Source organism: Salmo trutta, chromosome 35, assembly GCF_901001165.1.
Source record: "Salmo trutta chromosome 35, fSalTru1.1, whole genome shotgun sequence".
NCBI lineage: Eukaryota > Metazoa > Chordata > Actinopteri > Salmoniformes > Salmonidae > Salmo > Salmo trutta.
Genome location: NC_042991.1, coordinates 4,086,621 through 4,102,015, shown reverse-complemented (window position 1 = coordinate 4,102,015; position 15,395 = coordinate 4,086,621). Strand labels below are relative to the sequence as shown.

General features: G+C 43.1%; 2 protein-coding genes across 4 annotated transcripts in view; one reads left to right on the top strand and one right to left on the bottom strand.

The window, feature by feature from the left end:
- The window catches only part of LOC115174470 (major facilitator superfamily domain-containing protein 2B), a 42,376-nt gene extending 37,302 nt beyond the window's left edge, over positions 1-5,074 (top strand). Inside the window, exons 11-16 of the mRNA XM_029733016.1 lie at positions 2,289-2,372; positions 2,653-2,736; positions 2,853-2,962; positions 3,724-3,867; positions 4,310-4,486; positions 4,685-5,074. Of these exons, the coding sequence (XP_029588876.1) occupies positions 2,289-2,372; positions 2,653-2,736; positions 2,853-2,962; positions 3,724-3,867; positions 4,310-4,486; positions 4,685-4,736 (651 nt within the window). The 3' untranslated portion in view covers positions 4,737-5,074. The remainder of the gene's footprint in view (positions 1-2,288; positions 2,373-2,652; positions 2,737-2,852; positions 2,963-3,723; positions 3,868-4,309; positions 4,487-4,684) is intronic.
- Positions 5,075-5,313: 239 nt separating this feature from the next.
- Positions 5,314-12,186, bottom strand: LOC115174469 (WD repeat and coiled-coil-containing protein). Of its 3 annotated transcripts, none has more exons than XM_029733013.1 (4): positions 11,819-12,186; positions 9,177-11,131; positions 8,546-8,666; positions 5,314-5,951 (listed from the first exon to the last, which is right to left on the bottom strand). In XM_029733013.1, exons 2-4 carry the CDS (start codon positions 11,106-11,108, stop codon positions 5,767-5,769), a joined length of 2,238 nt encoding a protein of 745 aa, XP_029588873.1. In that variant the 5' UTR covers positions 11,109-11,131; positions 11,819-12,186; the 3' UTR covers positions 5,314-5,766. The 3 variants fall into 3 exon arrangements, with proteins under 3 accessions (XP_029588873.1, XP_029588875.1, XP_029588874.1); XM_029733015.1 differs by having other exon boundaries at positions 11,998-12,186; XM_029733014.1 differs by having other exon boundaries at positions 12,008-12,186.
- Between the last annotated feature and the right edge of the window lie 3,209 nt (positions 12,187-15,395).

Sequence of the window (15,395 nt, the reverse complement as noted above, 5' to 3'; positions counted from 1 at the left end):
CATAAATGCTTCAAAATTGATAAAGTGATGTTAGCTGATGAACATGATCTCATAGAACAAAATGCTTAAGATCTCCTAAGCTTGTGTTTACCACAGACCTTATTTTCAACATTTTATAAGGGCACAAGGCGAGACCCAGATACAGACACGGGAGGCAGATGGTTTGAGTCTTTGACATTTATTAATAATCCAAAAGGGGTAGGTAAGAGAATGGTCATGGACAGACAAAAGGTCAAAACCAGTTCAGAGTCCAGGAGGTACAGAGTGTCAGACAGGCTCAAGGTCAGGGCAGGTAGAATGGTCAGGCAGGCGGGTACGGAGTCCAGAAAACAGGCAAGGGTCAACACTGGGAGGACTAACAAAAGAGAATAGAAAAGGGAGGCGCACGGGGAAAAACACACTGGTTGACTTGGAACATATAAGACAAACTAACACAGACAGACAGAAAACACAGGTATAAATACCCAGGGGATAATGGGGAAGATGGGCGACACCTGGAGGGGGCGGAGACAAGCACAAGGACAGGTGAAACAGATCAGGGTGTGACACATTTATCCCAAAATACTGAGAAAAAACCCCCATGAATTTCCCTATAGGCTTCGGCCAACGAGCCATGGTGGAGTTAGCCTCTGTTAGTGCCTACAAAAAGATACCATTACTTTTGCTGTCTATTGCGCAGTGACCTGTCGACCTTTGAGAAGGCAGAGGTTTCCATACGTTTTTGTAGAAACAGTCCCACCCATTACAAGTCAAAATGTGATTGGTTGATTCCACTTTCACTCAAAATTCTGCGCTAATACAGTTGAATAGAGGTCGTCAGCTCGTAGTCCTAAAAAACGGAAATGAGTTACCTCTGGTTTGTGCAGCCATTCCCACCGGGAAAATGAATGGGGAATGAATAGGGTTTTGGGATAAACGCCGAAAATAATGTCTGAGGTTTAGGAGATCTTATACGTTTTGTTCTATGAGATAATATCAGTCAGTTAACATGACTTATGAATTATGAAGCATTTTAAGTGCTTCATGCTTTTTTTATTACATAAATGCTTCAAAATTCATAAAAAGTGACGTTAGCTGATTAAGACTATCTCATAGAACAAAACGCATAAGATCTCCTAAACTTGTGTTTACCACATACATTTTTGGGGGGCATTTATTCAAAAACCCAACAAAAACGATATCCATTTTCCCATGGTCCAACGAACCATGGCGGACTTAGCGTCTACAAAAAGGCGCCATTACTATTGCTCTCTATGGCAGTCGCCATCAAAGATTGCCTATTATATTTGACAAGACAGTTGATTGACCGCTCTAGCAATGGAAATACATGTCCTCAAAGCTGGAAGTCATGCGAGAGGAGACAAGATCAGGTGGAACCATTCTAGCCAATAAAAGGGCAGATGTGTGTGTGTGAACAACAGGCAATAGAGATAGATAGAGGACTCATCTTTGTATCTGTGCCATTATAGCGTCTGTGACATCATGGGCAGCGCCATTGAGGCTATCTCCATTTTAAAGTAGTACATTTTCTTCTTCTTCTTCATTGGCGGATTGCTCCCAACTCATAAGCATCCCCAACCAGTTTACTATGTTAAAATGTTGGAAGCCCTCAATGGCAATGTCCATGTTAAAACAGGTTATATTCATGATGAGTCTTCTATCTATCTCTATGACAACAGGCTCCACTTATATCAGTGCATTCGTAACAACCTAACAATTACTAAACTTTTAATTGATCAAATAAGCCTCACATAACAAATTAGCAATTACATTTTTTCTTGGACCAAATTCAACACTCTCATTGACCTCCATTTATTTAGATTTATCTCCCCAGAGAAAAATCCTGATTGGATCTTTTTTTCACTTCAATGTTGACCCTTTAAATCAGAATATAATTGGAAATAATAATAGAATTACAATATTATTGAAAATAATAAATAGAAATGAAAAATACATGTATATTTTAAAACTACAACAATAATTTTATAAATCCTAAGGCCTTCTCTGAAAGCACTGACAGTTCCCTACTGGGCTCTGAGCTTTATAGTACAGCTTTGATAGATTCCACCTCAAACCTCTCAACTGCTGTATCTCATAAAGCTTTTCTCTTTTGAACAGAAAAGAAGGATTGTATATTATTCAATAGCTGGGATGAATCTGCTGCTTCAGACGTAAGTCAGGAGCTTTTCCAGTGACTTGGCACAGTGGGCAGAGAGAATAGGACAGTGCTGAATATGCTGAATAATTTCTGAAGAATGAATGTGTGTGATATCTGATCTGATTTCCAGTTGGTGCAGAGCAACTTTGTCCTTTTCTGTACGTACGCAGTGGACTTGAGAGACCACTTCCAGAACATTGTACTGACCATCCTGGTGAGTTCTAGTTTCAGACCTAGATTAATCTCTCGTAGACGGACTATGTAATTGTGCGATTCTGGTTCTTGGTTAACAGAGATTAGACCAAGATCAATGTTAAGATCCTTACATAATACAGACCACTGTCTCATGAAAGGCTTAATCCTAACATGAGGAACTAGAAATGTCATCCAAGTCTTCCATTGACATCTGTGCACGGTTTTATGACATTTGAGTGTACTCATAACCAAAGACAGTGTTATAGTCTAGAGTGCAGATTATATATCTCTCTTCGCAGGTATCTGCAGTAGTGAGCATCCCTCTGTGGCAGTGGTTTTTGGAGAGGTTTGGCAAGAAGACGGCAGCCTTCTGTGGCATCACGGTAAGTGTCTGCGACGGAGCGCTATTGGTATTCCGCTGATCGTAAGAGTGTGCCACCTTGTGGACAAACAGGTTATTACTTTCGACCAAACTTTTTGAACTCCTCTTTCTGTCCAGTGGATCATGCCGTTCACGGTGATGCTGGTGTTCATCCCTAACCTGGTCGTAGCCTACGTAGTGGCTGTCTCTTCAGGACTCAGTGTGGCCGCGTCACTCCTCTTACCATGGTGAGATCAATTGAGTTGGGCTGGCACAAAGGTCCTCTGTAAATATAGTGTAGTTGTAATAGCACTAGCACTAGCCAGTGGTTGTAGCGACAGTAACAATAGTAAACATGTTCTTTGGTGTGGTAAAATAGCCACCGTCACAGAATTAGTAGCCTAGTAATAGCAGCAGTAGTTTAAAGTGGCCGTAACAGTGCCAAAAATATCAGCAGTCTCCCTGTTTTTCTGTCCATTCACCCCCTGGCATGATACAGTCGCGCCTGGCGATGATGTCATGTTGATGAATGAGATAGGTCTATAAACCTCAGGGGGCGGCTACAGTCTCCACTTTCATTCTGTATTTTACTGTTGTTTATAGCACATTGCCCTCCCTCTGTGCTCTTCACCCTCCTTTCTCTCACCTTCCATCCTTCCCCTCCCTCTCTAAATGACAGGGTATATCCAGTGGGGTCACCATGATGTGTATTTCTGTCTGTTTTTCTGGTGATTCCCCAGCTGTGGTCAGAGCAGCTCAGCTACAGCTAGCTTCATCATCTAATCATGTTATTAGTAGCAGTCATTTCACCAGATCCTTTTAACTGCGCTATATAAGCATTATTATAGCTATTTTATCCTCTAGCGCTATAAGTAGACTGCTCCTCATCAGACAGACGGAGTCATGGAGGCTGGTTGTATAACATGATGATGAGGTCGGCCTATAAGTTGTTGATGGCCGATGTCTTGATGTAGTATTGGTGTGTGTGTGTGTGTTTGTTTTGTTTCAGGTCGATGCTGCCAGACGTGGTGGATGACTTCCGTCTGGCCAACCCCCACTGTAAAGGCTTTGAGGCCATCTTCTACTCCTTTTACGTGTTCTTCACCAAGTTCGCTGCCGGCATCTCCCTGGGAGTGTCCACCCTCTGCCTCGAGTGAGACAGACAGACAACATAAACACAACGAGTATTACAGATATTCAGAACTGAAAATGGAATTTCCTTAGGAGTAACCATGCTTTACCTCAAATGAGTCAAACATAGGATAAACACAAACAAGTAAACAATACTTCTGGGATCTCCTTTGGAGTGATACAGACGCCAGAACATGAAGTCAGTTAAATAACACAGGAGTGAGATGTATAGAGAGAAACACAAACACAAGTCTGACTCGCACAGATAATGCATTCCATTGTAGTCCATTATTGTTTATGAAACTGCCACTGTGTGTAACTATCGGTATGATATAGGTATACGTCGCTATAGGTTTGCAGGTTATGACACTGGTGTGTGTGTGTGTGTGTGTATGTATCTCTGTATATATCTCTACAGGTTTGCCGTGTTTGATACAGGTGTGTGTGTGTACCTGTGTCTTCAGGTTCGCGGGTTATGACACAGGGGCGTGCAGGCAGCCTGCTCAAGTAGCCTACACTCTGAAGTTGCTCATCGGTGCCGCCCCGGTGGCCTTTATCGTAACAGGCCTGCTGATACTGCTGCTCTACCCCATCAGTGAGGACGTCCGGCTCAGGAACAAACTCTGTCTGGAGGAGCTACGGTGAGTTACCCACACGTCTCTGTTGTCACAAGTTGATAGAACTTCACAGTGCTCTTGTAAATGCATAAGACAATATAAGGCCGGGGATACATGCTTAAGTGAAATGTTACCAAAGTATTTGGATCACACAACGGCCTGAAATGGGTCAAATACCAACATTCCTTCAATCTAAAAGTGACTATTACCTGTCTTCTACAGGAAACAAGGCAGCATCAGCTCCAGAACGCTGGAAGATCTGAGTAATGCATGACCAGGGATGGGACAGACAGGAGAAGTTCCACATGCGGCGGATTCCAGTTCTCCGACTGGAATATGACGTCCATTAGTGTATATTACACTGAGAAATTATATAATGGTAGTTATGTTTTCCTGTAAACATTTTAAGTTTGTTTCTGTATTTTCACATGAACGTGTACTGTATAGCCATCTTAAATATACCTACAAGATTATCTAATTTATATCAATGAATGTATATCACTATTTGCTGTGTTTAGCCAGACATTACTGGTATTTAAGAATGGTATCTGAATATGATGGTTTGATGACCAATGGGCTTAATAAATACTGTTGGTTAGTAGATGGACTGAACCATGGCTTGGTATAACTTCAAACAGAGGGGGTTTACTGCCAGTAGAGGAAGGTTCCATTTTGTGACGTGGGGTTTTGGGTCAAGAGATTAAACAGGAATGGCTGTTGGATTCTCTATTCTCTGCCTACTGCTTCCCCCTGGTGGTACTATAATGACATGTTTCGTATGTAGATGGAAGACTGGATAAACCATGACTATAATAGAATCAGTCATAATATGTTAAGCGATGAAACTATCAATTTTAAACAGTTGAGTGCTTTAATATTATACAATCATATAACACACAAACAGGATAAATCTCTTTGGGATATGGTGGCTACTTTCCTGACCTAGGCCACCCAAAACACTACTTCATTGGTCTGATATATTTTTTGATAAACTTCATCTTGAACCAAATGTACATACAACACAGACAAAAAGACCAATATAATATCCAAAAGTCACTAAATGTAAACATTGTTTGAAAGGTGCTACTTTCCAAAGTGTGACAAACATTTGTCTCAAATAATTCCCCAACTGAAAAAGGTGAATTTGCCACCCAGTACTGCTTGTTCATAAGAAGATGAAGAGGGGTTGAGTCTGTGTGTCCAGTTTTTAGAGATGTATGCATAAAGCATTGACATACCCTGTATGTTATGCTTGTCCCATGCTCTGTGCTCTCTCCCACTATGCTGATGTCTCTGTTTTGGGGCTAGGCCTTGTCCAAGTCTGTGTTCGCGTAAGATTTAACTGGGCTGGAGGGGCATGTGTCTGGGCTGCCAGTGCTTCTGATGGGAGATTTCCTCTTGCCGTTCCTCACTGTCAACTCCTCTTTGGGTTTAAAAGTCAGGGGTACAAAGCCCTCTGCATCCGCCACTAGGACTATCCACAACGGACCTGGAACACACAGGAGACAGTAAGTTTCAAGTTTATGCGATAGCTTAGGGAGTTTTTAATTGAACTAATATTTTCTCCATGCTTAAGACGGTTTAAATGATTTAACCAATTGGTGACAGATTTTCAAGCAAATATTCTAAAATCGGCATGAAGAAAATACGCACATTTTACCACCAGTGGTGGGTTTCCACCAAACTGCCTTGTTGCGGACAAGAAGCAGTGCGTGATGATGTAGTGCACATAAGGTACTTAAAAATAAAAATAAATCTGTTTCTCCATCACATTTTCAACTCTACTGATGGTTTTGTCACAAAAACGGCTGTGCGTTAAATAGCTCTAGCCATTAGCTCGCAGATACAGTGCCGGTATGCTAGGCTACATTATGAGAATATTATAGGTAAGAGCGAGATTATTTCGATTTGGCAAATGGCAGCCAAGCATCGATCATCATGTCACCAGAATAAGACCCTCGATATTTATTGGAAAGGAGCATCAAGCTCATCACTAAACTTCCACCGCCCTGTGAAGTTCATCATAATTTATTTAATCTAAAGCCTAATAGAAACGACATGCTTTCCCAAGTGGGAAGACCACATACAAGATCTCACGGCGTAACTCAAAGTTTACTTTGACATGATGGCTACTATATCAATATTTGTGCAAAAAGGCGTATCCACCGCTATTTCTCACATAATACATTTTATCGACATACCACCATGTCGAAGGAACAAATTATAGAAATTCATGAAATTGACACATTTCTTGTTTCCATCAGCCCAGTCATGACTTTTTTTAAGTATCAGGTAATTATCTGCATGAAATGATTGGATGGAAACCTGATAACAGATTACATTCATGTATCCCTTCAAATAGACGGTACTACGCTTTTCATTCAGCAAGTGTGTACTATCTAATAGAGCCGTTTTGGAATCAAAGTAACCACAACATCCGCCTCTTAAATTCTCTGTAAAAACTCAAACAGCGAAACTTCTGAATGAGATGGCGTTATAAATACTCTGTTGGAGGGAGCGTGCTGAGTGTCTTTATTAGCAGAACTAACAAAGGGAAGGTGTGGTGGGGCTGTAAGCTGCTTCTGTTTTAAACCTCAATCCAAGTTAACCCTATAATCACTCCCATATTTAGCCTCTTCGCCCATTAACTGAAGCACTTTGTGTATCGCCAAATACTGTTGTTTCATATGCATTCATGTATGTCTGTTTATGTGGAGTGAAACAAAGCTGTAATTAGTTAGTTGAGATAAGCTTAGTGTTTGAGTAGCTCCCCAGTCTAGACTATTGGCTGAGGATATAGGTTATAGGCCTATTCTTATATGAATAGATTCCTGGAAACCTGAGTGAAACCCTTTTTCCTATTCACGTCCGAACTCGGTAGTGTCCGTACACACAACCATGCACGCGCACACACACTTCTGAGAACACTGCCCAACCCTACCTCTTGGTTCCTAAAGGGCAGATAGTTGCATTTAAGCTTTTCTACTACAAATCTAATGACCGCAAATGTTGGCCCCAGAGCTTACAGAAATCAATATTCAATTCAAATATGCAGAGTGCCACTATAACCACTTTTCTCTTGAGGCATGCCCATTTTGAAAGAGGCAATAACGGCAGTCTTTGCAGATTTGAATTATGTTGATTTCAGGTAAGCAGGAAGTCACACCGCTGTGAATGATGTCGTCACATCGCGGACTCTACCTTTAACCTCAAATAACTGGTAGAATTAAGCCTGGGGTATATACACTCCTTTCCATATTTATTTGGACAGTGAAGCAAAAAAAATTAAAAATTCTACATTTGGCTCAATACTCCAGCATTTTGGATTTAAGATCAAATGTTTCATAAGGCAACAGTACAGAATGTCACCTTTTATTAGAGGGTATTTTCATACATATCTGTATTACAGTCTAGAAATGAAAGCACTTTATGTATCTAGTACCCCCCCATTTGAAGATGCTACCATGATTATGAATAATCATGAATGATGAGTGAGACAGTTAGAGAAGAACAAAGATCATACCCTCCCTCCATAAATGCTAATCTCTAACCATTACCAATAACAGGGGATTCATTCAGTATTGTCCATAATTATGGTAGCATCCACATTAAATGTAGAAGTGTTCAGAAAAAAAGTATATTCACCATTTGGTTCCTATTGGGCAAAACATAATCTGAAACACAACCAAAACAAAAGTTTGTGGAGTCACAAGCTTGATGTAGTCATTGCACGCTAGGAATATGGAACCAAATACTAAACTTTACTACTTTAATAGAATATATGTGAATTTGTCCAAAAGCTTCTTCAAATAGGGGGACTAGATACATAAAGTGCTTTAATTTCTAAACAGTAAAACAAATATGTATGAAAATACCCCCAAATAAAAGGTGACATTCTGGACTGTTGCCTCAAATGAAACATTTGATCTCAAATCCAAAATGCTGGAGTAATAGAGACAAAAATGAAACAGTGAAGTACAAAAAAATACAGAGGGGAGTGTACATACAGTGAAAATAAATCATCTCAAATCTACAACCATGTGTTATCATTGGTTTGGGGAAAGCCCATGGCCAGATACCTACCATACATAATCTCTACTACAGTCAGGTTAAAGAGCTCCTGAAGAACCTTCAGACACAGCTTCCCTTCACACAGCAACACTGGTCTTCTCTCATCTATAAACACATTTTCAGACAGCTGCTTCTGCATGGAGAGGGAAGAGATTTATAGAGAGAGGGGGCAGAGAGAAGGTGGGGGGGTTACTACAATTCTGACCTTCTCAAGAATGCAGTTTTTGATGGATGCAACAGTGGCATCATTTTCACAAATTGTACTTTCATCACTTCTTTTGGGAACACCATGATAGCATACACACTGTGCTGTCAGCATGCTCTCTATTGTAAGCCAATGGTGGATTACAGACTCTTGCCCAGGGAGTATATCTCCTTCCTCACCTTTAGACAAGACCAGCAAGGCTAACAATAGACCATTAATCTGACATCTGCTGAACGCTGACTATGGCCTTCAGTATGCATTTGCGTGATTTATATACATTCCTTTGTGTGTCTTATGAAACTTTATTGTACATAGATGCAGTCTTATTTTAATAAGTGAGGTCTTCAATAAATATGCATTATCTTTAAAAATCTGGAGATTTTCAGAGCCACATTTTTTGCCAAAATGAAGTAATATCTTGTAAGTCATAACCCCTACCTGACATGTGATGTTAACGTATGGAGGTTCACAGGCATTGGGGTAAATAGTCCCCAAACCCCTTTTCCCGTTCTGAGTGAAGTCCCTGATCTCTGTCAGACACTGTTGCACCTCAGAGAAGCGAGAGGAGATCCTCTCCATGTTCTGAGACAACTGCTCCAGGTTCCTCTCCTTCTCTCTGGGGGCCAGGGGGGTGGTCTTGGGCAGGGTGGGCAGCTCCGTGTGGGGCTTATCCCCAGGGTTGTAGTATGGGGAGCAGGGTCGACTCAAATCCCCAGATTGCACTGACCCTCTCATCCTGTTGACGGGTTCCATGTCGAAGTTCTCGACCGTAATGGAGGAGGCGCTTGAGTGGGATTGGTCAGAGGGGCGACAGAGGTCAGAGTAGGGGAAGTCAACTGAGCTGGGCTCCGGGCTCCTCACCTCCTCCACCAGCCTCCTCCTGCTGCTCCCTGGAGAACGGGACTGGATTACACCTCCTCCTGGAAGCACCAACTCCTTGATCGCCACACGCTCCTGCTGCTCCTCCTTAGAGAAGACATGCTCCGAGTGGCGCCTAATCCCCGGGTAGAAATTAGCGGGGGATTGCCGGTTCGAGGAGGGAGACGCCGGGGTTTCTCCGTCGTAGACTATCTCCTTGGAGGAGAGGTGCAGGATGTATTTTTCCGTGTTGGAGGAGGGGAGGAAGGCAGGTTCGTTGGACTTCTGTCTGCCGATCATGAGAAGCAACGTCTTGTCACTGAGGAAGCAGACGCCTTTGGGCCTCTCGTTCTTCTGTAAGGAGATCTGCTGGACATTGGGCATAGCGAAGGGCGTGATGCAGTAGACCAGCACCATGCTACACGTGTTGGAGGCCACCGCCACCATGGAGCCTCTGGAGTCAAAGGCCAAGATGTCTGGCACCAGGATCCCAGGGATGCTGACCTTACTGGTGCTGGTGACTTTCCGTTCGTAGGTGACAAGGATAAGGTGAGATGAATCCTGTCCGGAGCCGGTCAGGTGGTCCTTGCGGCGCAGGTGTATGAGTGGACTGGGATCGGAGCGCCGGTGCTTGGCCAGGAGGTGGGTGAGGTCCATAGGGCCGCCAGACGGAGAGCAGGACAGGTAGGACCTCTCCGAGTCAAAGGACCTCCTGCGGGGGTCTATACAGCCATCCTCATCCAACATCACCATAAGAGAAGAATGTCCTGGTAGGGAGGACTCGGAATCTGAGGGCACGTCGAAGGCTATACCTGCGTTCAGCCCGCAGATCCTATCCAGAGGCAGCTCTGTAGCCACTGCCACCTGGGCTTCGCCTGTCGACTCGATGGCACAGATGTACCCGCCCACGTCGAAGATAGGGCAGAAGGAGCAGGCTAAAAGACTCTTCTGAACATCGTTATAGATGTAGGAGTAAAGGGCGCTTCCAATGGCCACAACTAACCGGGTGCCATCTTTGGTCCAGCAGGCACAGTGGATGAGTCCACTGCCTTTAATATCAGCCTTCACCCTGCGGTTGTCCACACGGACACAGAACAGCACAGAGGCATCTTTCTTGGTAAGGACAGAAAGGATGTCCATCTTGGGATGCCAGACACATCCCTCAGACAGAAGGGGGAAAGGTTCGCTCATCTCACAGGTCTGAGTGCACAGCAGCTTGTTCTGTTCCAGAGCGCTGAGCTGCAGCTGCCACACTGTGACATGCTTCTTGTGTTGGACTGCCAACAGAGCAGGAGAGCCGGAACAGCATAGAGGGCCCCAGTAGAGACCGAAGACATGCTCAAACTGTCCAATGACGTTGGTGTCGCCGAATTTCACGTCGCCGTTGGCATAGTAAAGGGAGGTGAGGCAGACCTGTTTCCCATCCGTCCATGCGATCCCGTGGACAGGGTGGATGGCTTGGTGGAGCGTGTTCAGACCGGTCCTCAGCAACTTGGCTTTGCCCAGTTCCATACTGACAGCCAAACAAGTATGGACTAATCCAAACAGCGAGAGAGAAAAGATGATCACTCACTGATCAGTGACATTGAAGAAGAAAATCAATCATTCAATAGCATTGATGAGAGCAGAGGAGATGGATGTTGACGTGCATAATACTAGTTTCAGCTACTTTAACTGCCATCCTACATTAAGAATAGGACAAGCCTCTCCTGTCATGCATCTCTGGTGCTGTAAAATCCCTAATCCTGTGTGAGGTAACACCTCAGGGCCAGGGCTGAGCTGATTAGTCTGAATGACCTTAGCCATGCATATCCGGTAGGTTATTTTACACACCAGTCCTAAAGGCATTAAAGACAAATAATATCAGTGTTGTATCTTGTGAGTTCAAACTGTATTAATTAGCTATCTAGCTATTTCAACTAACTCAACTGATTCAAGGAGTCACAACACTAGAAGTAGATTTGATCACATTTGGTAGGCAACTGTGACCTTAAGTAATGTTAAGCGTTTGGCAATGAAAGACAATCAAACAATCCCTCTTAACTACAGTTATTCAAATTATTACTTTGTGCTAGCTAAAATGACATTGTCATAGCTAGCTATGTTCACATCAAATGCAATTAAACTATGAAAGGTACAGTCAAGAGCTAACTATTACAACAAACATTTGCTGCCGTCAACTACAATAGCTAGCTACTCAACAAATGTAAATCATTATCTACCTGACTAGCTAGCTATGTTGATAACGTAAGCTGTCAAAGTTTTTGACTGGCCAGCAAGCCCATGCAGCTCGATAACCAAGCTAGCAACTAAAGCCAGCAGGAACAAGCTGAACTAACTAACTAGCTTGATTTAATCGCGAATAAATTCTTCCGACACTAAATTCTGTACACAAACTTGCCATTACATGCCTCGATTTTCTTGTCAAACCATAATCCTTTATTACATTTCCCACGTTTATTTCACTTTTCCCTGGGTAAAAGTTGCTAACATGAACCGGAATTGAATAGCGAGGCAATACAAAAGCATAATGGCACAGAGTTTCTAAACCCAGAGGCGCAACATCGCGAGACTTCTGGGAACGTTTGTGAAAGATACCAAACCGACCAGACCGGGGTTTTGGGTTTGAAAAGTCAATGAGAGAAGTGAAAGATTCTTCCTATTGTTAATTTTCTTGAACTCTAAAGACACATGTTATTACTCCAACCTCGTGAAAACGACAAACTGACACGTTTTCGTCAAAAACAACTTAATATCTAAGGAGTGCCTTTGATTTGACAGTCAGCACTTGTACAATTCGAGGCGAGACGATTGCTAGACCCGATGACGTCATGCCTTTATCTCTTTTTTCCCGTGTTCCCAGTTGTTTGGAAAGCACCGTTAGCTAGCTATTGGAGAAGTCGTTTTAGCCTGTCTTCAGTACTGTCTTTGATAATTGGATTTGACGTTTATGGGAAGTCTGGTGTATTTTATTTGTTGACCACATAGGGGCATCCAAAGTGAAATCTAGAATTGGCTTCCTATTTCGCAACAAAGCATCCTTCACTCATGCTGCCAAACATACCCTCGTAAAACTGACCATCCTACCAATCCTCGACTTCGGCGATGTCATTTACAAAATAGCCTCCAATACCCTACTCAACAAGCTGGATGCAGTCTATCACAGTGCCATCCGTTTTGTCACCAAAGCCCCATATACAACCCACCACTGTGACCTGTATGCTCTCGTTGGCTGGCCTTCACTTCATAATCGTCGCCAAACACATTGGCTCCAGGTCATCTACAAGACCCTGCTAGGTAAAGTCCCCCCTTATCTCCGCTCACTGGTCACCATAGCAGCACCCACCTGTAGCACGCGCTCCAGCAGGTATATCTCTCTGGTCACCCCTAAAGCCAACTCCTCCTTTGGTCGTCTCTCCTTCCAGTTCTCAGCTGCCAATGACTGGAACGAACTACAAAAATCTCTAAAACTGGAAACACTTATCTCCCTCACTAGCTTTAAGCACCAGCTGTCAGAGCAGCTCACAGATCTCTGCACCTGTACATAGCCCATCTTTAATTGAGCCCAAACTACTACCTTTTCCCCTACTGTATTTATTTATTTTATTTATTTTGCTCCTTTGCACCATATTATTTATATTTTAACTTTTAACTTTCTTCAAACTACAAATCTACCATTCCAGTGTTTTTCTTGCCATACTTTATTTACTTTGCCACCATGGCATTTTTTTGCCTTTACCTCCATTATCTCACATCATTTGCTCACATTGTATATAGTCTTATTTTTTTCTACTGCATCATTGATTGTATGTTGTTTTACTCCATGTGTAACTCTGTGTTTTTGTATGTTGTCGAACTGCTTTGCTTTATCTTGGCCAGGTCGCAATTGTAAATGAGAACTTGTTCTCAACTTGCCTACCTGGTTAAATAAAGGTGAAATAAATAAAAAAATAAAAAAATAAATTATTTTCAACAGCAGTGCTCAGTCACAGATCAGTCCACACAGGCACTGTAAATGTTAGGTCTCCCAAAACTGAGACTAGGATGAGATTTGAGAGGAGGTTATGTATCTCAATGCTGAGTTTTTTGACCCTTGTAAATACAATCTTAGCAAGACAGTACAGTATGAAGATAGGCTAAAACCAGTGGAGGCTGGTGGGAGGAGCTATAGGAGGACAGGCTCGTTATAATGGCTGGAATTCAATTCATGGAACGGAGTCAAACATGTGGTTTCCAAATGTTTGATACTGTTCCGTTGATTCCATTCCAGCCGTTACAATGAGCTCCTATAGCTCCTCCCATCAGCCTCCACTGGCTAAAACTGATTTTCCAATAAAAATACCAGATCACACTTGTAGGCAATGTCATTTTTTTTCCTTTTATTTAACCTTTATTTAACTAGGCAAGTCAGTTACCACAGTGTCCAAAGAAGGGGCGGAAGTATACAGAATGGTGTCGTCTGCATAAATGTGGATCAGAGAATCACCAGCAGCAAGAGCGACATCATTGATATATACAGAGAAAAGAGTCGACCCGAGAATTGAACCCTGTGGCACCCCCATAGAGACTGCCAGAGGTCCGGACAACAGGCCCTCCGATTTGACACACTGAACTCTATCTGGCAGTCATTTGAGGCAGTCATTTGAGAAACCAAGGCTGTTGAGTCTGCCGATAAGAATGCAGTGATTGACAGAGTCGAAAGCCTTAGCCAGGTCGATGAAGACGGCTGCACCGTACTGTCTTTTATCGGTTATGATATCGTTTAGGACCTTGAGCGTGGCTGAGGTGCACCCAGATTGCATAGCGGAGAAGGTACGGTGGGATTCGAAATGGTCAGTGATCTGTTTGTTAACTTGGCTTTCAAAGACTTTTGAAAGACAGGGCATGATCGATATAGGCCTGTAACAGTTTGGGTCTAGAATGTCACCCCCTTTGAAGAGAGGGGTGTCCGCGGCAGCTTTCCAATCTTTAGGGATCTCAGACGATATGAAAGAGAGGTTGAACAGGCTAGTAATATGGGTTGCAACAATGGCGCGGATCATTTTAGGAAGAGAGGGTCCAGTTGCTGCGGGGGGTGCAGAGCTGTTGGCTGGGGTAGGGGTAGCCAGGTGGAAAGCATTGCCAGCTGTAGAAAATACATCTTGAAATTCGCGATTATCGTAGATTTATCGGTGGTGACAGTGTTTCCTAGCCTTAGTGCATTGGGCAGCTGGGAGGAGGTGTTCTTATTCTCCATGGACTTTACAGTGTCCCAAAACTTTTTTGGAATTTGTGCTACAGGATGTACATTTCAGTTTGAAAAAGCTAGCCTTTGCTTTCCTAACTGACTGTGTATATTGGTTCCTAACTTCCCTGAAAAGTTGCATATATTGGGGGCTATTCGATGCTAATGCAGTATGCCACATGATGTTTTTGTGCTGGTCAAGGGCAGTCAAGTCTGGAGTGAACCAAGGGCTATATCTGTTCTTAGTTCTACATTTTTGTAATGGGGCATGCTTATTTAAGATGGTGAGGAAAGCACTTTTAAAGAGAAACCAGGCGTCCTCTACTGACGGGATGAGGTCAATATCCTTCCAGGATACCCGGGCCAGGTTGATTAGAAAGGTACCGTGTTATTGACCTCATCCCGTCTGTGAACATGGGCACTCTCATAGATATCATCCTGACCAACCTGCCCTCTAAATACACCTCTGCTGTCTTCAACCAGGATCTCAGCGATCACTGCCTCATTGCCTGTGTCCGTAATGGGTCCGCGGTCAAACAACCACCCCTCATCACTGTCAAACGCTCCCTAAAACA